The sequence below is a fragment of the Rhincodon typus genome, chromosome 13 (genome assembly GCF_021869965.1).
Source record: "Rhincodon typus isolate 14 chromosome 13, sRhiTyp1.1, whole genome shotgun sequence".
Lineage (NCBI taxonomy): Eukaryota > Metazoa > Chordata > Chondrichthyes > Orectolobiformes > Rhincodontidae > Rhincodon > Rhincodon typus.
In genome coordinates, this window is record NC_063344.1 from 17,829,302 (window position 1) to 17,855,552 (window position 26,251).

A 26,251-nucleotide genomic window follows, 5' to 3' on the forward strand; every position below is an offset into this window, starting at 1 on the left:
TTTTTCTGAAGAAGGGTCCCGACCCGAAACGTCAACTTCCCTGCTCCTCTGATGCTGCCTGGCCTGCTGTGTTCCTCCAGACTCTTGGATAAGAAACCTTTCCAACTGGCCACTCACAGGTCCATACACTCACACAAAAAAGGCCACCAATTTGACTGGGACAACGTAACCATCCCAGGACAAGCCAACCAAAGACACGCACAGGGTTTCCTGGAGGCCTGGTATTCAACCTGGAACTCCATCAACAAACATGTGGAAATAGACCCCATATACCAACCACTACAAAGCAGAAGCAAAAATGAGGCCAACAACCAAATCAGACCGGGCCCACATAAATAATAAACAGGATAGACCAACAACGCTTCATCGGAGGCGCACTGATGATGTTACCTAGCATGGTAATGAAACATCTGCAAACCAACCTACCAACTCAGTGAACAAATCAACAACTTCATGTAGAGGTATATTTAAGAAACTGCGCCAAGTGAAAGAGTGAGAATGAACTGTTTGGGACCTGGGTAATTTATCCCAGTCTTCCCTCATCCTTCCATGGGATGTGGGCATCACTAACAAGGCCAGCATTTTATTTTATTCATTCATGAGATGATGGCATTGCTGGCCATGTCAGCATTCATTGCCCATCCCTCAGTATCCAGAGGGCAGTTAAGAGTCATCCACATTGCCGTGGGTCTGGATTCACATGTAGGTTCCAGACCAGATAAGGATGACAGTCCTTAAAGGACATTAGTGAATGAGATGGGTTTTTCCAACAATTGGCAATGGATTCATGGTCATCACCAGACTTTTTTTATTGAATTCAAATTTCACCATCGACCATAACAGGATTTGAACCATCAGTTGACCATCTCTAATTGCCCTTGAAAGCAGTGGCTCTCTAGGCCATTTCAGAGGGTGTTATGAGCTACTCCGTACTGAGTTCTGTGGACCAGTGGCTTGGAGCGATGCAATTCTGGATTACTGAAAGGGCCAAATATCTAAGAACATAAACAAGTGGACAATTACTATCTTAAAATAAGAAATGAACTTGAGGAGGAGTGCTCCGTGATCAAGTGAGTGGTAAAATCACTAATGTACATTTACCTAGAGAGAACCTTCTTCCTGCTAATGAAGGATCCCCTATCTCCCCTCTTTAGTTTTAAATGAAGGAGGAAGGAGTTGCCTGGCTAACTCACTGCTCAGCATCTTTCTAACCACATCTCTTCCTGTTGAGTGGAGTAGGATTATTGCATAGGATCATTGCTACCCTCCCACCCACAATGCTATTTTACAAGAAGAATTACTTCAGCCCTTGGCTATTTGCTGCCCAGCGGTGGGGCGCTATGTAACAGGGACGGAGAGAGAACATCGTAGAGCAACAGGAATTCTCTGTCTACAAACGTAGCTCTATTTCGGAAGCCAACATCTGCAGAAGGAAAGAGGACTGGAGCACATTGAGAGAATCATCAGTTTGGACAAAGGCAAAGATCAGAAGAGATAGTAAGAACTGCCGATACTAGAGTCAGAGATAACAAAGTGTGGAGCTGGAGGAACACAGAAGGCCAGGCAGCATCAGAGGAGCAGGAAAGCTGACGTTTCGGGTCGGGACTTCTTCCTGCTCCTCTGGTGCTGCCTGACCTGCTGTGTTCCTCCAGCTCCACACTGTGTTATCAAAGATCAAGGAGACTGCCACACAGTTCTATCTCTGGTAAGGGATGGCTACAGACATTTGTCATCAGCTTATGCAAAGACTTACATCAATGGAATGGGATTATTTCTAAATGCATATACACACATTCATCCCATGTTTACAGCAAGAGAGCAGGAGAAGAATGTTAGGTCCCTGGAAGCTCCTTACTCGGGAGATGATATAAGACATTATGTAATACTTCAGAATTACCAAGGCAAGGTGGTACAGCTTGAAAATAAAAACTCAGTTCCCTCGAATCAGGAAGGATTCACGGTCTGTAAAGAATAAAGACAGGGAAATAATTCAGTTAAAAGAGAGGAAGGAACTGAGAGTAAGAAGGTGTTGGCCAGGAAGTAATCACTGTTACTGTGTAATTCAATTGCTGCAGATTAAGACATAAATATTTCCTGGGTACAATTTAACAACTTGGTAACAGCACCTCATTTCTCTTAATAGGCTCAGGATGCAGTTGAATTTTGACAAGAATCTTGTATAGACTCTCTGGGTCTACCCACAGCAAGAAGGTTCAACAGTGACAAACGTATCACAGATTGCAGTGTGTCAAAGTAGCAGACGGAGAAAATACTTCACAAGCTGTAACATGGCACTGTTCAGGCAGAGGTGTCTACAGAGAAATAGAGTTTACAGGAGCCTTAAGTTCCTTTCCTTCCCCATCTATTTTATTTTAAACCCCTCACCTTTGAAATTCACAGATTCTTCTCTGCAAGACACCTCCTAAACAACAATTTCATCAATGTAGGCTATTTAACATTGGCTGCCATCACAATCCAGTTTCCACCCAACTGCTGTATATGTACATATACACTCCAGCAGACATGAAGATGATGGAAATTGATCAGAAACTGCGTTATTTGTATTCTCTTCCCACTCCCATCCTCCTATTGATACTCAGCCACTCCAGCCTCACTGAGTTCACCCAGTCATTACACATAAAGGAGCTTTCAGAGTCCCTGCTTGCCCAGGTGACCAGACAATTCAACATGGAGACCTGAGCAACACAGGCCCAATTCCCATCCCAACCATCCACTTGGCTTCACAAGTCATTATCGCGCTTAGTTAGTGTGAAGGAGTTCACGAACCAAGAGGCCATAAAGGAAGTAATATATTATCTTAATTCAGTCTTTGCAAACATTTGTTTTTGCAGTCCAGCCGCCATTTTGGAAAACCCATGAAATCTCAACAATAAACAAGAGCCCCTAAAGCACTCTGTCCGTGGCATTCCGACTGAAAGCAGCAGACCAGTTCTTCTAAGCCTTGCCCCATTCCTGGTGTCCTCGGCATGCCAAGACATTCCCTGGACTTTAAACTACAACAGGCCTTGATCTTCACCAAGCGATAGGAGCCATCCTCAGTGACCTACTGCGGGGTTTCTGCCACTAGCTTTGGAATGATCGCTCGGCAGAGAGGGGTGCTGGGAAGACAATTTCCACTTTTTTTTTAAGAAACGAAACAATTTCAGACAGAATTTTTGAAGACTCCTCCTCACCCTTAAGGAAAATCAGTCTGAGGAAATTGAAAACCATTGTTGTTTGAAAGTTGGGTTTGAAACTTGCCTAAATCTTCACGGACCTGGTCTTCACTGCGCTGGCAGTACCAGATTCAATTTGTAGCTTATCAGACACACATTCTGCTCTCAAAAGCGCTATTTAAGGGTATCGGTCCTTTCGGAGGGTCTGAAGCAGCTTCGGGACGGGCGTCCCATTCTCGCCTGGCTCTTGCCTCAGAAGAACTTGTCATCTATTCTGAAGTGGGGCCTGGTGACATCGTCTGGGTTGATGAAGACCGAAATGGACTTGCCTGGATTCTCCGTCACCAGCTGCTGCAGCTTCTTGGCCAATCGGTCGTCTGGCTGCCGGTTGTCCCCGGACCCGGCGTCCGAGGATGGTGACGGCGTGCCGGAGCTGCTTCCCCTCCGGTGGACGTCCTGGGTCAGCCGGTTGGCGGCCTTGGCGTGCTCAATGGCGGTGCGCAGGTGCTCGGCGGGATCGGAGCGCACCGAGGACAGCTTGCGGGCATGCAGCACAGCAGCCTCGTCCGAGAGGTGCTCAAACATGTTACACTGCGGGATGAAGTAGTTGGGGCACGACCTGTTGACCAGGCAGTGTTGGAGGTCATCAATCAGACCGAGAAGAAAGTCCGCCGCGTACTCCTCCTGGGCCAAAAAGGTGGCGGGCAATCGATCGCAAGCCCAGAGCATCATACTCCGCAAGTGGTATGGGCTGATGGCTTTGGGCCTGGACAAGAGCTTCATGATGATGGCCTTGCACGCTTGGTAGGCCTGCATGAGGCTGCTGGAGATGCACTTCTTCAGTTGCACCTCACTTCTTGCAAAGGACAAGCGCCACTCATTTTCCCTTTTCCCGTTGAGAGAGGAGGCTGGCACCAGGTAGAAACCGCTGATCACCTCCTCCTCGGTGATCTTGCCATCCCAGAAGTGGTTCTCCATCAGCCAGCTCTGTGCCACAGCGGGCCAGCCCTTGAACGAGACCACGGGGATAATGTCGTACAGCATGCGGCTCGAGCCCACGGCCAGGACAATGGAGATCACTGTGCCATTCCTCTCCACTTTCTCGACCTTTGGCATCCCGCGTTGAGGCTTCTTCTGAATCTCGGCGAGCACCACGGCGATGGCATCATGAAACCAGTCGGCCACGCGGGTGGGGGAGAAGAAGTAGTTGGCGCCCCCATTGATGTGGTCCACAATGGTGCAGCAGTCTTTCCACTTGTTGATGGTCCCTTCGTCGAAGAGCCTGAGGCTCAGCCAAGAGTGGCAGAGTGCAGAGTGGCGCATGTCCAGAGTGACCGGCTGGTTACGGTCATGCAGTTTGAGGGCAGGGACCAGAAGGGTGAAGTCCATGTCGTAATCTGTCCCCCGGATGTAGACGCTGAGCTCCTCAAGGTCCATGTCCACCACACCCTCACGGACTCCACCAGAGAGCAGTAGGTACTCATTGGCAACTGGAAGCTTCTGGTCCAACTTCTGCACCATGCCTAGGGCAAAAGAAAACAGAAGAATTAAAAAGATGCACAAAGTGATAACACAAACTGAGACAAGTGAACCAAATGAATTATTTCTTCTGAAACAGAGTCTTCTTCATATCTTTCCAGGCTGACAGTAATTAAGAAAAGATGAAAGACAAGGTGATGTTGGAAAGGAACAATGTGTAGGGATACAGGGGGAAGGCAGGGCAATGGCACAAGGAGAGTTGCTCATTCAGACCCAATGGGCCATTTGGCCTCCTTCTGTGCCCTAACAATACTAAATCAGGGATGTTGAGCTCGCAGTTTCTCGTCATTCTTTGGTGTTATCCTTTGGCCCAACAGGTCTCCAGGATCTCGTTCCTCCTCCTACAACAGAACCTTGAGTATATCTGATTTTGATTTTCTCACCATTATTGACAATTTGGCTTCTTTGGCCCCAGGTTCTGGAATTCTGTCCTCGAACCCCCTCCTTTGTGAGGTTTAACGCTTTAAGATGCTTCTTAAAACTGCCCTGTGGCATCATGTGGCACAGTGTCCAATTTTAGTTTGCTCCCACACCTGTGAAACACTTTGAGACATTTCACTATATTAAAGGCAGCATATAAATGCAGTTCAGTATTGTTGGATTAATAATAGAGAAATAATCAGTGGCCCAGGTTGTTAAGCACAGGGTTTATTCAGTCATGCTGAGAAAGAGCTGGATTATCAGTAGAGGTAATACTACAACAACTCACATTTATGAAATAAAAACCAGAAGAACTGCAGATGCTGTAAACCAGGAACAAAAACAAAGTTGCTGGAAAAGCTCAGCAGATCTGGCAGCATCTGTGAAGGAAAAAACAGAGTTTACGTTTCGGGTCTGGTGGCCCTTCCTCAGAACTGGGGAAGGGTCTCCGGACCCGAACCATTAACTCTTTCTTTCCTTCACAGATGCTGCCAGACCTGCTGAGCTTTTCCAGCAACTTCTGTTTTTGTCACTTTTATGAAACACCTCTAACTTATTTAAACATCTCAAAGTGCTTCACAGGGATGCTTAAAAGTAAAATTTGATGTCAAGACACATGAAGCACAGATGACCAAAGGCTTTGTCAAAGAGAGCGGTGTCAAGGAGCAACTTAAACAAGGAAAGTGAGGTGGAGAGGTAGAGCTTATGATATCAGAAATCTGAAAGCACAACTCAGCTGGGGTTGTTCAAGAGGCTAAAATTAGAGGAGTGCAGAACTATTGGGCCGGAGGAGATTACAGAATGAGGGGCAAGACCAGAGGAATTTAAAAACGAGGAGGAGCATTTTAAAGCCAAGGTCTTCCTCCATGGGAGTCACAGGACAACAAGAAGTAGAAGCAGAAGTTGACCATTCTGCCCATCAGGTCTGATCCGTCATTCAATGAGATCATGGCTGACTTGATGATATTCAACTCCATTCTCCTGCCTTTTCCCCAGAAGTCCTCAATCCCCTTACTGGTTAAAAACATGGCCATTTCAGCCTTGAATATACTCAACAATCCAGCCTCTATTGTTTGCTGTGGTAAAGAATTTCACAACTCACAATGATCTGAGAGAAGAGAGTTCTTCTCATCTTTGTCCTAACTGGGTAGCTTCTTACTTTGAGATTACTTCTGTGTTTCACATTGGGAGAGTCTAGGACCAATTTCTTAGCATGTACCCTGTCAATCCCCCTAAGAATCTTGTATGTTTCAATAAGGTCATCTCTCAGTCTCCTAAACTCCAATGAATATGGGCCCAACCTACTCAACCTCCCTTCATAAAAATCCCTCTATACCCAAGATCAGTCTAATGAACCTTCTCTGGGCTGTCTCCAACACAGGTGTACCTTTCCTTAGACAAGGAGACTAAAATCGTTCACACAATATTGACAATGGTGTATCTACTTCCCTCATCCAATTCATTAACATATATTGTAAATAACAGTGACCACAACACTGATCCCTGTGACACTCCACTAGTTAGTTGCTATCCTGAAAATAACCCCCTTATCCCAAATCTGTCATCTGTCCGATAGCTAAACCTTTATACCAATATACTACCCCCAACACCATTAACACTTCCCGTAGCAGCAAATTTGAGTTTAACCGTTCTTTATATACAGATTTATCCTTAAGATAGCACTTTTGACATCAATGTATATTCCAAGACACTTTGCAGGTGCAGAACTAGCCTAGATGGTCACTGAGTGCAAGGGGCTCAGAAAATACCTGTGTTGAGCCATTGTCATACAACATGGAAACAGATCCTTCAGTCCACCAATGCCAACCATGTTTCCCAAACTAAACTAGTCCCCACCTGCCTGTGCTTGGCCCATATCCCTCCAAACCTATTCACGAACTTAGCCAAATGCCTTTTTAAACATTCTAACTACACATATATCCATCAGTCTCTCTGACAGTTCATTCCACATATGAACAACGCTTGAGTAAAAAAAAGTTTCCCCCATGTCCTTTTTAAATCTTTCTTCTCTCACCTTAAAAATATGCCTCCTTGTTCTGAACTCCCGCACCCTAGGGAAAAGACTTTAGCTATTCACCTTATCTATGTCCCTCATGATTTTATAAAACTCAGTAAGTTACCCCTCAACTTCCTATGCTCCAGGGGAAAAAGTCCCAGTCTATTTTTATATCTCAAACCCTCCAGTCCCGGCTTGTGATTTTTTTGTTCAATGGTTAAAGTGATATCTTTCCGCATTCCCTACACATATAGATGGTTCAAAAACAAGAAGTTGAATCTACAATGACTTGGGTATAACAGGAGCCATACATACAGATGTGGAGAGATAGGAGGCTTCTTGGTATATCCTCCACAGACAGAAAGAGAAACACAGTAGTGTTAAAAGTGTCTGAAAAAGAGAAGAAATTACTCCACAACAAAGAGACAAAGACACAATACGTCAGTAGCATCATTTGAGAAAAGAGTAAACAGAGATAGTTATTGGAGAGAAAAATAGACAGAAAATGTAGGTGGGGAAAGTGAGGTGAAAATAGATGGTGAATACGATGGACTTGATGTCATTGCCCTGCGAGAAACATTTAACAGCGGTACAGCATAGACAGAGATGGAGACCCACAGCAGTCAACCTTCTAAAAAGGTGATGAAACCAATGAACGAGCATTTAAGAATGCTGATGAAACTAAACTAGATACATAGTGTCATCGTGCTCTCATTTTAAAATGGATATAGACAGATGGTGTTTAATATGAGGAAGTGGGAGGATAGTCACTTTGGATCCAAGGAAATAGATGAGAATTTTTTTAAAAATGATGAGCATTAACAGGATTGAGCAAAGCCCATGTGGGTTTATAAATGGCAAATCATGCTTAACAAATCTACTGTTTTTTTTCAAAAAGGATGTGACTAGTAAAATGGATAAGAGAGAACCAGTGGATGTCACATATTTGAATTTCAGGCTTTTGATAAAGGTCCGTCGTTAGAGATTAGAGGTCAAAGTTAGAGTACAAGGGCATGGATTGTCATATATTGGCATGGACTGAGAATTGGTTGACAAACAGGAAACAGACAATGGGAGTAAATGGGTCTTTATGAGTGGCACGCAATGACTAGTGGGGTACTACAAGGATCACTGTTTAGGCCCCAACTATTCACAAGATATTTATAAACGACCTGGATGACAGAACCAAATGCCACATTTCTAAGTTTGCTGATGACACAAAACTAGATGGGACCAAGAGTTGTGAGTAGGACACAAGGAGACTCCGAGATGATTTTGACAAGTTGACCGAGGGGCAAACACGTCACAGATGCATTGGTACATGGCTAAGTGTGAAATTATACACTTTGGTGTGAAAAACAAAAAGGAAGAGTATTATTTAAATATTGGGAAATGTGGACAAACGGCAGGATTTGTGTGCACTTGTATAGGGTGTTCCATACAATGAAAGCAAACAGGCAGATGCTGCAAGCAATTGAGGTAAATGGTATATTGGCCTTCTTTGTAAGGGAATGTGAGTTCAGAATTAGGAATGTCTTCCTGCTGTAATACAGGGCCTTGTGAGACTGTACCTGGAATATTGAGTGAAGTTTTGGTCTCTCAATGTAAGAAAGTATAAAAATGCCATTGGAGGTTCATTAGGCTGATACCAGGGATGGCAGGACTATACTATCAGAAGAGATTGTTTCTATTGGGCCTGAATTCACTTGAGTGTAGAAGGATGAGAGGGGATCTGATTGAAATGCATAAAATTCTAACACAACTGGATAGACCTAACGCAGGAAGGATATTTTCCATAGTTGGTGAATTGAGAACCAGGGGGCACAACTTCAGGATATGGATAGACCATTTAGGACTGAGATTTAGAAATATATCTTCACTCAGAGGGTGATGAACCTGTGGAATTCTCTATCACAGAAGGCAGTGGAGGTCAAGTCCTAGAGTACATTCAAGAAAAAGATAGTAATTTTTGAGGTTTTAAATACATCAAAGGAGTAAGGTGAAAAAGCTGGGAAATGGCATTGAAATAGAAGACTGGCCACGAGCATACTGAATGACATAACAGGCTCGAAGGGCTGAATGGCCTAATACTTTACCTAATTTCTATGAGAATTAGGAACTGTGAAGTTTATGTAGACATTTAGGAGTTTATGTACAGAAGAACTAATAAATTTTTAACTTTATTTTGTAAAAGGCTAATGGAAAGTTCCTTTCATTCTGAAAGGACCTGGAATGTAATGGTTTGGAAGTAATGCTGCTATATAAAGCTTTAGTTAGACTTGATCAGGAGTAGTTACATTTAACTCTGGACCCCATAGCACAAGGAGGATAGATTTGCTTTGGAGGGGTTGAAACACAGATTCACCAGACTGATGCTGAGTTTAAAATGTCTCAACAATGAGAACAGATTGCACAGACTGGACTTGTATTTCCTCAAGTGTAGAAAATTGAAGGATAATCTAATTTAGACATTTAATCTGATCAAAAGGAGTCAGTAAGGTAGCTAGGGAGAAACTATTGATATAGGTAGCACAGAATAGGTATGGGCAGAACTATAAAATTAGAGCTAGTACATCCAAGGGCAACATTAGCACAATCTCATTCATACAAGGGTTGAGAAGATCTGGAACATTCTTCATCCAAAAAAACAATCTGCGAAGACTGGGATCAATTGAAAATATAATCACAGATTGACAAATTTGTCTTTGGTAATAGTATTATCAAAGTGGATAAATGCAGCTAAGTTACAGGTTAATCACAACCTAATTGAACAAGCTTAAGGATTTGAAGGGTCTTCTTCCATTTTTAAATACAAATTTATTTTTAGAAAGTGACTAAGTTGATGTTAATAATTGGAATCAATACATAGAATATTAATAAATGTATATAGTCTTTAACTTATTTAAATAAATGTAAATATTGATTCTAATTAATTTATGAAATTCAAAATTATTGAATGTAATGAGTGATTTAATTAGATTGAAATACATTTCCTGCATTTGAAGTTGTACAATCCTCCTCTGACAGAAAATGGAAAATTGCTGATTTTAGTTTCGCTGTATTGGAGCATATTTCAGACACAGGGTTGATACATAAAAAAGAAGCTGAGTTGATATTTGGAAATAAATGAGGGAGTAGGAGAACAAGTGTGTGATAGGAAGTGAGAGACTGCACAATGGGAACAAGTGTGTGATAGGAAGTGAGAGACTGCACAATGAGAACAAGGGAGTTCTTTTACTTTCGCAGGATGCACATTGTCAGTGGCAAGGCCAGCATTTACCGTCCATTCCCAATTGCCCTTAAGAAGATGGTGGTGAGCCACCTTAACAAATGAGATGAAGAACATGAGAGAGTGAGGCAAGAGAGGCCTAGTGGTATTATCACTGGACTACCAATGCAGAGACCCAGGTGGCGTTCGGAGTCCTGGGCTCGAATCCTGCTGCAGCAGATGGTGGAATTTGAATTCAATAGAAGTCTGGAATCAAGAGTCTAATGATGACAATTGTGAGGAAAAACCCACCTAGTTTACTAATGTACTTTAGGGAAAGAAACTGCCATCCTTATCTGTTCTGGGCTACATATGACTCCAGACCCGCAGCAATGTGGTTGACTCTCAACTGTCCTCTAATGGACAATGAATGAAAATCTATCCAGTGATATCTTCACCCCGTAAGTAAAAAAAAGTGATGAAACAATAGTGAGTACTGAGCACCCCATAAACTAGTATGATAATAAAAGGTGCTACAGAGAATGTACGAGCAGGAGTACAAGAGCAAACAGAGCTTGTGGATGAGAGGGCATGACAAATAGATGTGACAGAAGATGCAAAACAGACAGATGAGTAGGAGAACAAGAGACAGCGGATAAGACAAAATGTACAGATGAGAATGGAATATGCTTCACAAGGCAAGGACTTTTCATTAAAACAATTACAGGTCTGAAGTAGTAAGCAGAGATTTATGGGGAATGGCAGGTAGTCAGCCAGCAGTTGTATAACAAGGCTGTCCCACAGCCTCAGCAGAAACACATTATTGCAGAGTGGGTTTCCTCCCATCAATGGCAGTAGGTCCCTTTCCTCTGGAGATGCGGGTCAATCTGATTGACTGGCAGTTCCAACAGTCCCAGCACAGCAGAGCTTGGTTTTGGGCATTGCCAGGAGTTTAGGAGGGTCCCTCAAAGGATACCAATGTAACCCTGGATCCAGGTAAGTCAGGGGTTGGCGCTCTGAGGAAGTGGGACGGAAGTGAGAGGGGCAGCAGAGTGGGTTTTAAAGTATTTGCAGCTAGGAAGGAAAGTGAGTATCTTCTGAAGGGATGCCCCGGCTGGGCAATAAGCATCCTACAAAGATGGGTCCCCTTCTTTCTCCACTTCGCTCCCCATCATTTCAAAACCTTAAAAGTAAAATAGGCTGTCTTCTTCCTCCTGACTGTCGAAAGACCCATATCATGTTATGGGCAGGATAATATGGGTATCAATCAAACTTGAATTAACTATTTGTATCTGTTTATTTATTTAACTATATCTATTTGTTTCAGGACCACCCACCCTGCATGTAATAGAGGTCAGCTCAGGGCTGGGTGGATTGGTGGTGGACTGACATCCCTTACTTTAAATGGTCCCCCTCCCTGGGAAAATACATTTTGAAGGGGCATTTAACATCCAGTCCATTATCTTAGTTTCTCTAACGTGGCCTGCGATTTTCTAGAATTTTCTGTTTTTAGCTTCAACTGACCTTATTGCCTTGTTAAATATAATACTGACTCATATGCAAAATAAATTCAAAGCCTTCCCTCAGTTTTTTTTTTAATCTGAAGGAAGAGAATTGGGAAATCTTTGCCAAGTTGGTGGGCTCCATGGGACAGACACACATGATGGGATTGAATTCGAGGGGAGGCAAGAGTTGAGATAGAAAAAAGATCAAATTATTGTTGTTTGTGGACGTTAGGAAGGGAATACATGAAGGAAAAAGGGGTTCCACAATCTTAATCAAGTGTTCTGCAGAAATGTCAAACCTGACACAAAACACTAATTCTGTTCCTCTCTCCATAGATGCTGCCTGGTCTATTGAGTTTCTCCAGCATGTTCTGATTTTTTTCTCCAGACCACCAGCATCCATCGTACTTTGTTTTTATTCCCAGGGGAACTTATTTTTTATTATTAATCGATAAATCATTCAAGGGATCGCTCATACTTAATTGCTCAGAATTCTATTCTATGATTCAAGGATAATAGGTCGGCACAACATCGTGGGCCGAAGGGCCTGTACTGTGCTGTACTGTTCTATGTTCTGTGTATGACAGTTGAGAGTCAACCATATTGGTATGGGTCTGGAGTCACATCTAGGCCAGACCAGGTGAAGACAACAGATTTCCTTCCCTAAAAGATCATTAGCGAACCAGGCAGGTTTTTACAACAATTGACAGTGCTTGTGTGGCCGGCCTTAGTCTAGCATTTTATTCCAGATTTATATTTGATTCAACTTTCACCATCTGCCATGGTGGGACTTGAACCCATGCCTTCAGAACATGAGCTGGGATTTCTGGATTATAACCCTGTGACATTGGCAGTAGGTCTTCACATCGCCTAGTGGGTCCTGAAATTCACATCTCCCAGTTAATTCATATTTGTATGATAATTTCACGTATTGGGAGACAGAAGGCTTACCTGCCAGTTAGCCAGCTTGGAAAGACAATAGAGCCATACTTGGGTGTGTATAACAAACCACATTTCAGTAGCAGTTTTAGAGCAGCAGAACAGAGAGAAGGAAAATAGATGTGTAAGCAAGAACTGGGTGACACACTCTCTTTCTCTCTGCTTGTTTCTCTCATAATCCCACAAGACAGTGCCCAGTGAAAAAGTAAATTAAGAATAAACCATTCACCATGACTGCGATGATACTGGTAAACTTCACCACTGCTGGGGTTATGGGTCAACAAGTAAATAACTGATCTCAGGTTTAAAAATATATACCTTTTAATCTTCTTGTCTGTATTAGGTACTCTCTCCATTTAAAAAAAAATTACTTGTGTTTAATGTCATATTTTTATTTTTTTTCTGAGTTTGTAAGTCATAAAATTTACCTTTCACTCAAGAAAACCTTCTAATTGGTTCGTTCATCACAATCTAGGTTACGAATCTTTAATTGAAGACTAATAGCTGCACACTAAATAGAAACAAAATACTTGTTGCGATTTCAGCGGGTTAAAAAGGGGTACAGTGGAATCTGTTAACAGGGCAGGAGGAGCTTCAGTTTAATACCTTACCTGAAGATGGGACCTCTGCCACTGCAACATTCCCTCAGTACTGCACTCAGAGCTTGGATTTTGTGCTCAAGTCTCTCAACCTGGACTTGAATAGACAGTCTTTAAATTATACAACAGCAGGACTTAACAGTGTATAAACTACTGTCCTACTAGATAAGCTCAGTCCTTTGGCACTACAGTACTCTGCACAGCAAAAATTTCACCTCCAGATTTGGTGCATAACTGCATTCCCGCCAACACAAGAAAGATTACATTAATGTTCTTTTGTCCTTCCACTGTTACAAGCAATTCCCTGAAGTCAGCATCTCTAACATTATCAGGAAATAAATTATCCAAATGTCACCTAGGTGACTCTGTCCTACATAGCATGTCACTGTGACATCAGTGCACACATTTCACCTCGCTCGCTCCCCTCCCCACCCCCATCTGAGTACATTGTTCCATATGTCTCTGAAGAGTGTTCCTGTAACTGCAGGCACAGCGTGTCCAGAACTGACACAGCAGGAAAGAAAAATCCTTGCACCAAGATGGTCTGAGATCTTGCTATTCACTAACGCTAAACAAAAGATGCTATAGTCCCATGTACAGTTTCAGATGGGCGATGTCGCTTAATGATAAAGAGACTAGAGAAACCAAGATTGTTCCCCTTATAGCAGAGGTGACCAAGGAGAGATTGAATGAAGTTGTTCAGAAACAACAAATTGGCTTCCGTAGATTAAGAAAGGAGAAACTGTTTCCAATGTGTGGAGAGCTAGTAACCAGAGGGAGACTGATGAAAGAACCGTAATGGCCAACAAAATTTTCTTTTCTTAAATATGAATCTCAATCATAATTGCACAATATCTAAAGGTGGAGGAAGCAGATTCAGCAGTAACTTTCAGAATGGAATTGGATAAACACACAAGGAAAAAATTACTCTTACAGCAAACTTTGTTTTAACTGGCACCCTCAATAAACCAGCAAAAATTATACACCTCAAATACTGCAAAGTTTACTGTATTATTCTGTCAAATTATTATCATGTTTTAAATTTATTTATCTCAGCATAAATATACTTATTCAATAAAATGGCCACACAAAATATCAACAGTTGATTCAATTTTGAGTCAATTTCTCTTTAAATACTGTGATCTACTCAATGACAGAGTAGTCAGTTGAGGATGCATTTGAGAAGGCTCTCTGCCAGTAAGCTTTATTTAAGGCAAAGTTGCATTCAGTGATTTATACTGTATGTAAAGTATAACAGCAATGTGTATACCCCCTGCATTTCATTTCTACAACTTAGTGCGTGTTTTTACATTGATTATGTGGACCTCTTGATTATCCAGAATATTTGACCAACCAGCACATAGGTGCTGGATAAGAAAAATGTTGTGCTTTTACTTCTAAGATGCTTTTAATAGCAAGATAGAACAACATGACAAAAAAAAGCGAAATAATTAGAAAGATCAGCTAATGGGGTGAGAGATGCAGTAGGTCAGAGGCAACTTCTGTGGAACATTAACCTGTTGGGCCGAATGGCCTGTTTCTGTTGTGAGTTCTGCACAGTTCAATGTAAATGGCTTGATGACAGCATTAAAATGATGCTAAACAGAAAATTCAGGCTCATTTCTTCAGAAGAGGAAAGAAAATAAGAACTCGGTGAAGAATGGAGTCAAAGATGGAATGGCAATCCTCAAATTATTCATTTTATTTTCAACTCATCAAGGCAGAGGCACCATTCCAGATAATGGAGAAACTTGGCAGCTGCTGGATGACGCAGAAATAGAGAAAGATATTGGGGTGAAGGCCAAGTGAGTTTGTTCTGTGGAACAGCTCTAGAGATATTTACATATTTAGCTAACACACGTATTGATCATGAACCCAGTGAGATGTTTGGAACTGGGCTGAATTTTTAAAAAATCATTCTCGGAATGTGGCCAGGCCAGTATTTACTGTTCTCCCCAGTAACCTCAAGTATGTAGTGATGAACCACCCTCCTGAAATCACTGCTTGCCTGTGTGTGGAGGTGCACTCACTTGCCCTACATGCAAGGAAGTCATCTTCAATCTCAAGGGACACCCCAAGCAAGAAGTAGTAAGTTGACCCACAGTGCTGTTAGGGACAGAGTCCCAGGCATTTTTCCACAAATCCATGTACAATTGCTTTTTACCTTCTTTGGTGCAGAATCTGGAAAACACTGTGTTTAACCACAAACATTTAGAAATTTTCATAGTTCTGAGATGAGTGTGTTCCATCTATCGACACCACAGATGGAAGATAACTAAAGAAACAGATCTGTCTCCAACTGTAGAGAAGGTAAACGAGGAAAAACAGTTCTCATTGATAGCACTTTATGACTCAAGGTACTCTGCAGCCAGTGAAATATTCCTGAATTGTCACAAATGCTGCAGCCACTTTGCACACAGCAAGATCCCACAAGCGATCCCATAATCAGGACTACTATTTTCTTTTAAATACAAAATTGGCTTAGTGGGAGGAGACAGAGCGTGGTGGTAGAAGGTTGTTTGTGTGACTAGACCTCAGTGTGCGGTAGCATACCACAGGGCCCACTGCTGGGTCCCTTATTGTTTCTGATTTTCGTAAATGATATAAATGAGAATGTGGGCAGGGAGGGTTGCGTGGTGGGGATGAACAAGTTTGCAGCTAATAAAGATTGGCTGGACGGTTGACAGTGAGATATTGGGTTACAGGAGGATATAAGCAGATTGGTCAGATGGGCAAATGGGAATTTAACCATGATAAACGTGAGGCGCTACACTTTGGAAGAAGGAACAAGACAAGGGAGTACTCAATGCAAAGAAGGACAACAGGAAGTTCAGAGGAACACAGGGACCTTGGGTGCTTGTCCACAGATCCTTGAAGGTGGCAGGATAGGTTAACAGGGCTGTTAAGAAGACATATGGGATGCTTGCCTTTATCAGTCATGGCATAGGTTATAAGAGTGGGGAGGCCATGTTGGAGCTGTACAGGACTTTGGTTAAACCACAGCTGGAGCACTGTGTGTATTTCTGGTCACCACACTGAAGGAAGGATATGATTGCACTGGAGGCTGCAAAGGGGATTTACCAGGATGTTGCCTGGGATTGAGCATTTCAGCGATGAAGAAAGGCTGGGTAAGCTCAGATGTCTTCTTTGGAGCAGAGAAGGCTGGCTGAGGTGTGTAGGATTATGAGGAACATAGACAGGGTGAATAGAAGGCAACTGTTCCCCTTAGTTGAAGGGTCAATAGCAAGGAGGCATAATTTTAAAAAGTAAAAGGCAGGAAGTTTAGAGGAGATTTGAGGAAAATCCTTTTCACCCAGAGGGTGATGGGGTGTTTGGAATGCACTGCCTGGGAGGGTAGCTGAAGCGGGAACACTCAATCTTTGAAAAGGTATTTGGATGAGCCACTTGAAGTTTCATAACTTTCAAGGCAATGGGCCTAGTGCAGGAATGTGGGACCAGTATAGTTAGTACAATTTTGGCACTCCAGGCTGGATGGACCGAAGAAAAACCAAAAGAACTGCAGATGCTGTAAATCAGGAACAAAAACAAAGTGGCTGGAAAAGCTCAGGAGGTCTGGCAGCATCTGTGAAGGAAAAAACAGAGTTAACATTTCGGGTCCAGTGACCCTTCCTCAGAACATTGTATGGATGGACCGAAGGACTTGTGTTCTGTATAATTCTATGATGTGTGTTAAAGGAAAGAAGTGTTAGCCAGGACATTCCTGCACTTGTGACATCATTACATTCACCAGAGAGGGGAGACAGAACGTCCGTAAGGCTTCTTATCTAAAAGGTGTTGGTGAAAGACCCTCAGTGTCAGCATAGGGAATGTCAGCCTGAATAAATGCAGAAGAAAAATAAAGACAAATTGCCAGAGGAACTGGAGAAACCAGCAGATCTGGCAGCATCTGTGGAGAGTGAAACTGCAGTAACATTTCAAATCCAAACATGCTTCATCAGAACTGAGGGGGTCTGAGAAGTTATGGTCATACTGTTGACAGGGTTGAGGGCGTGGCAGGGGAATGAAGGAGTGAGTGGAACAGATTGTGAGGGCACCCAGAGCAAAGGACAAAACAAGTGCCAATGGTGGTGATTGAGAAGCAAGAGGAGGCAGCTAGGGCCAAAAAAATTGGAAATTGTGGAACCGACATAAAGCCTCAAAAGAATAGTGAATGTAAATGGGGAGACACTGAACAGGGAGAAGAAAAGAGTCCAAATAAGTTAAAATAAGTTCTGGAAAGCAAGAACAGGATGAAGCAATGAGTCTGGCAATGCATTTCTGTTTGTGAATTTTGGGAAGTGGCTATAAGTGGGCTATGTATAGTTGGCTGACTATGAGATGGGAAGCTGGGAATATTATCAAACCTGCCAATAAGGGCATTGCTGTTGTCATCTGGCACGCTGACCTCTACCTAGCAGAGGCAGAGCATCAACTCTCAAAAGGCTTCCTCTCCTCCGGATCATGACCTTCAACACTAAACAACAGGCTGTTATTTCCAGGACTGTCACTGACCTCCCCTCTACAGCTCATCACTCCTTGTGGAGACAGTAGCCTCTTTGTACAATGATAAATGTGAAGTCATCCATTTTCATAGGAATAACAGTAAAAAAGACTTATTATTTGACCGGTAAAAAATTGCAGCATGCTGCTGTGCAGTGGGACCTGGGTGTCCTTATACATGAATCAGAGAAGGTTGGTTTGCAGGTGCAGCAGGTAATTAAGAAGGCAAATGGAATGTGGTCCTTCATTGCTAGAGGGATTGAGTTTAAAAGCAGGGAGGTTATGTTACAGCTGTATAGGGTGCTGGGAGTACTGCATGCAGTCTTGGTCTCCTTGCTTAAGATATACTGGGGCAATGGAGGGGGTGCAGAGGAGATTCACTAGGTTGATTCTGGAGCTGTCAGGGTTGATTTATGAGGAGAGACTGAGTAGATTGGGATTATATTCATTGGTATTTAGAAAAATGAGGGGGGAAATCTTATAGAAGCATATAAAATTATGAAACGAATAGAAGCAGGGAGGTTGTTTCCACTGGCCGGGGAAACAAGAACTAGGGGGCATAGCCTCAAAATTAGGGGGATCGGATTTAGGACTGAGTTGAGGAGGAACTTCTTCACCCAAAGGATTGAGCATCTGTGGAATTCCCTGCCCAGTGAAGGCTTCCTCATTGAATGATTTTAAAGCTTAGATAGATAAGTTGTTGAACAGTAAATGAATTAAGGGTTATAGTGAGAGGGTGGATAAGTGGAACTGAGGACATGAAAAGATCAGCCATGATCTTATTGAATGGCAGAGGAGGCTTAAAGGGCCAGATGGCCTACTCCTGCTCCTGTTCTTATGTTTGTAATGTCACAGGACTCAGAACCCAGAGGCCCAGGCTAAGGCTCCAGGAGACACAGGTTCAAATCAGTCAGTTACCAGATCTGGCCTACACGTGATTCCAGACTCTCAGCTATACGGCTGGCTCTTAAGAAACCTCTGAAATGGCTTGCAAGCCATTCCATTCGAATGGACAACAAATGCTGCCCTTGAGACCAATGTCCACATCCCATGAAGGTCAGATTAAAAATTAATGTTACAGATGACTAACTGAAAGAGACCGCTTGCTTATATTCATCACTAACTGCATTGTCATTGGATCTTGTGATAACAGTAGACAGACCTTGGTCTAACTTAGTTTAGCAATTCTTATGTTGTATCCAATGACGTGGTATGTTCATTATGAATCAATAGTGTGAATGGAGAAGGCAAGTCAATCTTGCAATTTGAGTTTTTGACATGGTGACAAGATCAATGGGAGTACAGGATGCTCTCTAGCGAAAGGGGAGAGGTGTCTAGAAGGACAAAACAGAAACATTGAAGTTAAAATCCTCCATTGGACCAGGTATCAGAAAAGTACCAGTGGAAAATGGAAACTCTCCATTTACGGCAGGGGTCAAAGGAGGTCAAAGAAACTCAAAAAGGGTGACAGGATCTGTCGAATTGATTGCAAATTTACAAAATTATGGCATTGAGTGTCTTGGATTATTTGCAAAAGAAAACAAGAGAAAGACACTGGTTGGGGCATTTGGGAGAGAGGTGTGGAAGCGAGGTCAAGAGGTGGAGCTAAAGTTAAAGGGCAACAAAGACACCCAGACATATAGATTTAATTCCCAGCCTTGCAGCTGGCCGGCAGTTGGGGTGGGGTGGCAATATTGATTTAAATCAGCAGGAGGCACTAGTTCAGAAGGTTTTTGACAGATTTACAACAGCAAAACTAAGTTATCACTCATTCTATAATGGACCCAGCTCCCTCTACTGCACTCCACACCAGGAAGCTCTTCACTGAATACCAATAATATCAAATACGCACAACACATTTCTCAAAATAATAAATGGCCAGGGTATCCCTTGGAAATGTTTATTCAAAGTCTTCTTTTCAGTGCATTGCATAAGGTAATGGGTCTGAACGGGTTAATGTGCATGTTACATTAGCTCTGTCCATTCTACTGATGCGTCACAGTCTGTGGGTGGAGACAGGGTGTTCTACACCAGCTTTAGGAGGAGCTGATGTATGTGAACTAGCTCCCCAAACGTTGTAGTGATTCTGCCTGGTCAAATCTCGTAATGAGCAAAGGAAGTGCTGGAGACACTCAGAAGGTCTGGTAGCATCTGTGGAGAGAGCAGCAGAGTTAATTTTGTGAGTCCAATATGACTCTTCATCGGAAATGTAATTTACTTATTGCTACCGTGCAATGAACTTTGTTGTCCAAAGGCAGGGCCTCTCCAGTAGATGGCAGATGGTAGTGTATCCTCTAATCACCAGATAGGCCCAGTCCAAAGCAAAGATAAAAGGAGGATTGGTGACAGTGAACTACCTTGAATAACCCTTACCCAGCCCCAAGTGTTGATAGTGATAGCAAATACCACACAATACCACATGGTGAAATACACTTTCACCACTTTGGCAGAATTTGATGCCCTACACATACCCTTGCTCAATTTCATGGTTGCAGCCTATTAAGTTACATTGAAAGACAGCAGGTGGGGACACTCCAACTTTCTTGCCTTTGTCCCAATGAAGTCTGTGGTGGGGGAGCTCATGGGAAGACCGGCCATTCATCTATCAGTTCAGGCCCTTATGTTAATGCCACTCACGCTCTCCATTCTGATCAGGCAACCTGGCACTAGGAAGGGCATGGCCTGCTGGAGAGCTCATCCCTCTGCCCTTTCTGCTGGTTCATCAGTCTTTTCCTGCCCATCATATCACTTACATGTGCCCTGGGTCCTTCAGAACTCCTGGGCCTGGGGTTGGCACAGTACCAACAGCAGTTATCACCTTCCCGATGGCACTGCCCCTATGAAAAGCTCTCATGAATGAATGGGTTGGAACTTATCTCCCAACTCTTTGATTTGAGGATGACCTGCTACTGCCCAGTTAAGTGTCTGATTTGTACTTTATTTGCAGGCCTTTCCAAAAGTAGGTAATGCAACTGTCTCACTGGCTCTCTAGACTGCAAGCAAAATCCCTGATGGCTCCATTAAGTGCCATTCCTTGAGTCAAGAGCTTTGGGTTGAGGTCCTCCTCCTTTTCTTCCAGTGTCCCACAGATGCAGTGAGGCCAAATACTGTCCTTTGGGCAGAAATTTACTCATCACATTGGGCTTTATTTGTCTGACCGCTCCACAGGACACCGAGCAAATCATACATGCTGAAACACATGCAATATGGCTTTAGGAAAAGGAAATTGTGTTTGGCAAATCTTTGAATATTTTGAGGATATTACTTCCATTGTGGATGCACTTGTGGTTTGCAAGACAGAATTGGGTTATTGTTCAAACAGGAAAAAATTGCTGGACGATGGTGAAAGCGGGAGCATTAGGCGTGTTGCTCTTGCAGGCAGCTGGTATAGTTAAGAGGGACCAAATGGCCTCTATGGTGCTGTAACCATTCCAGGATGAATAACGAGAAACCAGGTGAACTCATGCATTTGGATTTCAACATACGGAAGATAACATGTCACACACATTTAGGATTCTTGGGACTAGGTATTAAATTAGTAAAGATTGAGGATTGGTTAATAGGCAGCAAACGGAGTCAGAATAACTGAAATTTCCACATGGGCAAGTTGTATCCAGCACAGTAAGTTTTTATTTTAAAAACAACCTGCTCTGATGTGTTCTGACAGCTCTGGCTCAAAGACAGGTACATTACTGCCACACCACAACAGTCCTAAATGTAAGAACTGTAGATATTTTCTAATCAACCTGTTCAGATCAATGTTATTGAACACCTTTTGCACAATGAATATTTCTCCTCTGTGTTTACCATGGAGAAAGATATGAAGACTTGGGAACTTGGGGAAGTTAGTGGCAATATCTTGGGGACAGTCCATATCACAGTAGAGGTGGTGTTGGACGTATTAGAATGTATGAAGATGGATAAATCTCCTGGTCCTGATCAGATATATCCAAGAAACCTGCAAGAGGCTAGAGAAGAAATTGCAGGGCCCCTGGCTAATATATTTGCATCATCGTTAGCCGTGGGTGAGGTCCTGGAAGACTGGAGAGTAGTGAATGTTGTGCCATTATTCAAGAAGGGCTGCAAAGAAACAAAAACTTGGGAACTATAGACCAGCAAACCTAACATCTGTGGTAGCTTAGTTACTTGAGAAGATTGAGGGATAAGATATACATGCATTTGGAAAGATAGGGTTTGATTAGTAGTAGTCAGCATGGCTTTGTGCATGGGAGATCGTGCCTCACAAATTTTTTTTTAAGAGTTCTCTGATGAAGTGACCAAGAAGGTTGATGAAGGCAGGACAGTAGACGTAGTCTATATGGATTTCAGCAAGGCCTTTGATAAGGTTCCACATGGAATGCTGCTGTGGAAGGTTAGATCACATGGAATCCAGGGAGAGCTGGCAAATTGGATGCACAAATCAGCATGATGGTAGGAAGCAGAGGGTAATACTGGAAGGATGCTTGTGTGACTAGAGGCCTGTGACTAGTGCTGTGCCACAGGAGTTGGTGCTGGGCCCATTGCTGTGTTATCCGTACTGATGATTTGGATGAGAATGTACAAGGCATGATTAGTAAGTTTGTGGCTGACACTAAAACAGGCGGTACTGTGCACAGTGAGGAAGGTTTTCAGAAAGTGCAGCAGGATCTTAATCAGCTGGGGAAGTGGGCTGAGAAATGGCAAATGGAGTTTAATATAAATAAATGTGAGGTGTTGCATTTTGGAAGATCAAATCAAGGTAGGATTTTCATGGTGAATGGCAGGGGCTTAAGGAGTGTAGTGGAACAGAAGGACCTTGGAGTTCAGGTGCACGGTTCTCTGAAAGTGGAGTCACAGGTAGACAGGGCAGTGAAGGTAGCTTTTGGCTCACTGGCCTTCATCGGCAAGGGCATTGAGTACAGTAGTTGGGAAATTATGGCGCAATTGTACAGGAGGCATGGTGGCTCAGTGGTTAGTACTACTGCTTCACAGCACCAGGGACTTCAGTTCAATTCCACACTCGGGTGACTGTCTGTTTGGAGTTTACACGTTCTCCCCATGTCTGCGTGGGTTCCCTCCAGGTGCTCCGGTTTCCTCCCACAGTCCAAGATGTGCAGGCTAGGTGGATTGGCCATGCTAAATTGCCCGTAGCATTCATGGGTGTGTAGATTTGGTGGAATATAAGGGGACGGGTCTGGGTGGGATGGTCCTAGGGTCGGTGTGGACTTGTTGGATCAAAGGGCCTGTTTCCACACTGTTGGGATTCTATGATCTATCATGACATTGGCGAGACCGCACTTGGAATATTGTGTTCAGTTTTGGTCACCTTGCTATAGGAAGGATGTTATTAAACTGGAAAGAATGCAGAAGAAATTTGCTTACCCCCTATCATACACCTCGGTGGATCTGCTGCTACCAGGGCTGAGGGGGAGAAGTGGGCCTCTCTCTCTCTCTCTCTCTGCTAACACACTGTTTGTGTCTCTCTGTCTCCCCCCTACTCCTCTCCCCGCTCTCCCTCTCTCTCACTCGCTCCCCTCTCCCTCCACCCGCAACCCCAGGGGCCGGGCCGATCTCTCGCTCTGTCTCTATCCACCCACTCCCTCTTTCTCCCTCTTCCTGCTACGACTGAGGCCAGCCTCCGGCTCTGTCAGTGGTTAGCACTGCTGCCTCACAGCACCAGGGGCCTGGGTTCAGTTCCACCCTCGGGTGACTGTCTGTGTGGAGTTTGCAAATTCTCCCCGCCTGTACGTGGGTTTCCTCCGGGTGCTCCAGTTTCCTCCCACAGTCCAAAGATGTGCAGGCTAGGTGGATTGGCTGTGCTAAATTGCCCATAGTGTCCAGGGGTGTGTAAATTAGATGGATTAGACATGGGAAATGCTGGGTTACAAGGTAAGGGAATGGATCTGGATGGGATGCTCTTTGGAGGGGCGGTGTGGACTCGTTGGGCCGAATGGCCTGTTTCCACACCGTAGGGATTCTATGAAATTTACAAGGATATTGCTGGGACTCAAGTGACTGAGTTATAGGGGGAAGTCAGACAAGCCAGGACTTTTTTCTTTAAAGCGTAGGAGACTGAGGGGGGAATCTTACAGAAGTGCATAACATCATGAGAGGCATGGATGGGGTGAATGCACTCAGTCTTTTTTCCCAGGGTTGGGGAATCAAAGACTACAGGGCATCAGTTTAAAAGGTAAGAGGGGACAGAATACATGGGAACCCTTTTTTTTAAACACAGAGGGTGGTATGCATATGGAATAAGTTGCCAGTGGAAGTGGTTGAGGTGGGTCCATTAAAAACACTTAAAAAGACATTCGGACAGATACATGAATAGGAAAGGTTTAGAAGGATATGGGCCAAGTGCAGGGAAATGGGCTTACCATGGATGGACATTTTGGTCAGCATGGACCAGTTTGGTCCAAAGGGCCTGTCCCCATGCTGTAGAGCTCTAAGACTATAACTATGAGGTGGGACTTGAACTCAGACCCTCCAAACTGGAGGCAAGGACTTTACTAATGCACTCAAAAAGCCCTATCTGGGGCATAAGATATTTTCTAATCAACTTGTCCACAAGCGTTATTACGGTCCTCTGGGGCACATGGGGCTTAAAGGCTGGGTTACTCAGACCTCAGGGACAGTACATTTTGCCACAAGAGCCCTATCCAGCAGAGTAGCACAAGTGTCAGTAATTCAAATCAGTTATTTACAAACTATATCAAATACTTGGTGAGGGGGCTAACAGTGGCTTGTGATTCATCAGTAGGAGTCATAGCCCTGGGCCAAACCCAAACACAGCGTCAGAGAGCAGGTTATTGCTAAACAAGCACTGCTTGATAGCCATGTTGACGACACCTTGCATCACTTTACTGATATATTGAGAGGAGACTAATGAGACAGTAATTGGACAATTGGATTTGCCCTTTTTTGAGGGTACAGGACATACCTGGGCAATTATCCACATGGTCGGGTAGCTGCCAATGTCTTGGCTGCACTGGAACAGCTTTGTCAAGGGTGTAACAAGCCCTGAAAGTCTCCAGCACTACTCTAGGAATTTCATCAAGTCTCATAGCCTTAGTAACCAGTAGTCCAACCGTTTCTTGGTATAACATGGAGTGAATCAAATTGTTTGAAGAATGGCATCTGTGAAGATGAAGATCTCTAGAGGAAGCACAAATGGATCATCCACTCAGCATTTATGGTTGAAAAATGCTGTCAATGCTTCAGCCTTAAATTTTGCACTGATGAGCTGGGCTCCCTCATCGTTGAGGATGGCGATATTTATGGAGCCTCCTCCTCCAGTGAGTTGTTTAATTGTCCATCACCATTCACAACTGGGTGTGGCAGGACTGCAGAGTTCAGATTTGATCCATTGGTTATGGAATCGATTAGCCCTATCACTTGCTGCTTATGCTGTTTGGGAAGCAGGTAGTCATGATTCACCAGGTTGACACCTCAATTTTAGGCATGTCAGGTGCTACTTCCAGCATGCCCTCCTGTAATCTTCATTAACCCTGGTTCAATCTCCTGGCTTGCTGGTGGTGGCAGACTGGGGGATATACTATGACATAAGGTGGACGGCACTGCCTGCCTCACAGTGCCAGGGACCCGGGTTCAATTCCACCTTCGGGTGGAGTTTGCACATTCCCCCCACATCTGTGTGAGTTTCGTCTGGGTGCTCTGGTTTCTTCCTACAGTCCAAAGATGTGCAGGTTAGGGTGGATTAGCCATGGGAAATGTAAGGTTATGGGGTAGGGTGGATCTGGATGGAATGTTCTTCGGAGGGTCAGTGTGGACTCGATGGGCGGAACGACCCGCTTCCGCACAGTAGGAATCGTATGAAATAAGGCTGCAGTTTGTGTTGGAGCATGATTCAACTGCTGCTGATAATGGTGCAAGATGCCTCATGGTTGCCCAGTCTTGAGTTGCTCGATCAGTTTGAAGTGTATCCCATTGAGCAAGGCGATGGTGTCACACAACATGAAGAGGGGTATTCTCAATGCAAAGGTGAGATTTTGTCTGTACGAGGACTGTGCATTGGTCACTCTTCCATTAGACTATAACCATAAGAAATAGAAACAGGAGGAACCTGTCTGTTCAGGCCTTTCAGCCAGCTCCACCATTGAATAGGATCATAGCTCAAATATTCATCATGTCCACTTACCTGCCCATTCCCTGTAAACCTCAATTCCTCTTCTGATCAAAAATCTACCCTTCTCAGCCTTGAATATACACAAGGACTCTAACCCCGATGCTGTTTTTGTTACAAAGAGTTCCAAAGGCTCTCAAACCACATGAGGAGGAATTCCTCCTCATCTTAGTCTTAAATTGGTGCCCCTTTATTCTGAGACTATTCTGTCTGGTCCTAGGCTCTC

At 43.6% G+C, this 26,251-nt stretch overlaps 1 protein-coding gene across 1 annotated transcript in view; it reads right to left on the bottom strand.

Annotated features, from left to right (window-relative positions):
* Positions 1–3,428: 3,428 nt before the first annotated feature.
* The window catches only part of LOC109936075 (nucleotidyltransferase MB21D2), a 50,168-nt gene continuing 27,345 nt past the window's right edge, over positions 3,429–26,251 (bottom strand). The window contains 1 exon segment of the mRNA XM_020534685.2: positions 3,429–4,699. Within this exon segment, the coding sequence (XP_020390274.2) occupies positions 3,429–4,699 (1,271 nt within the window).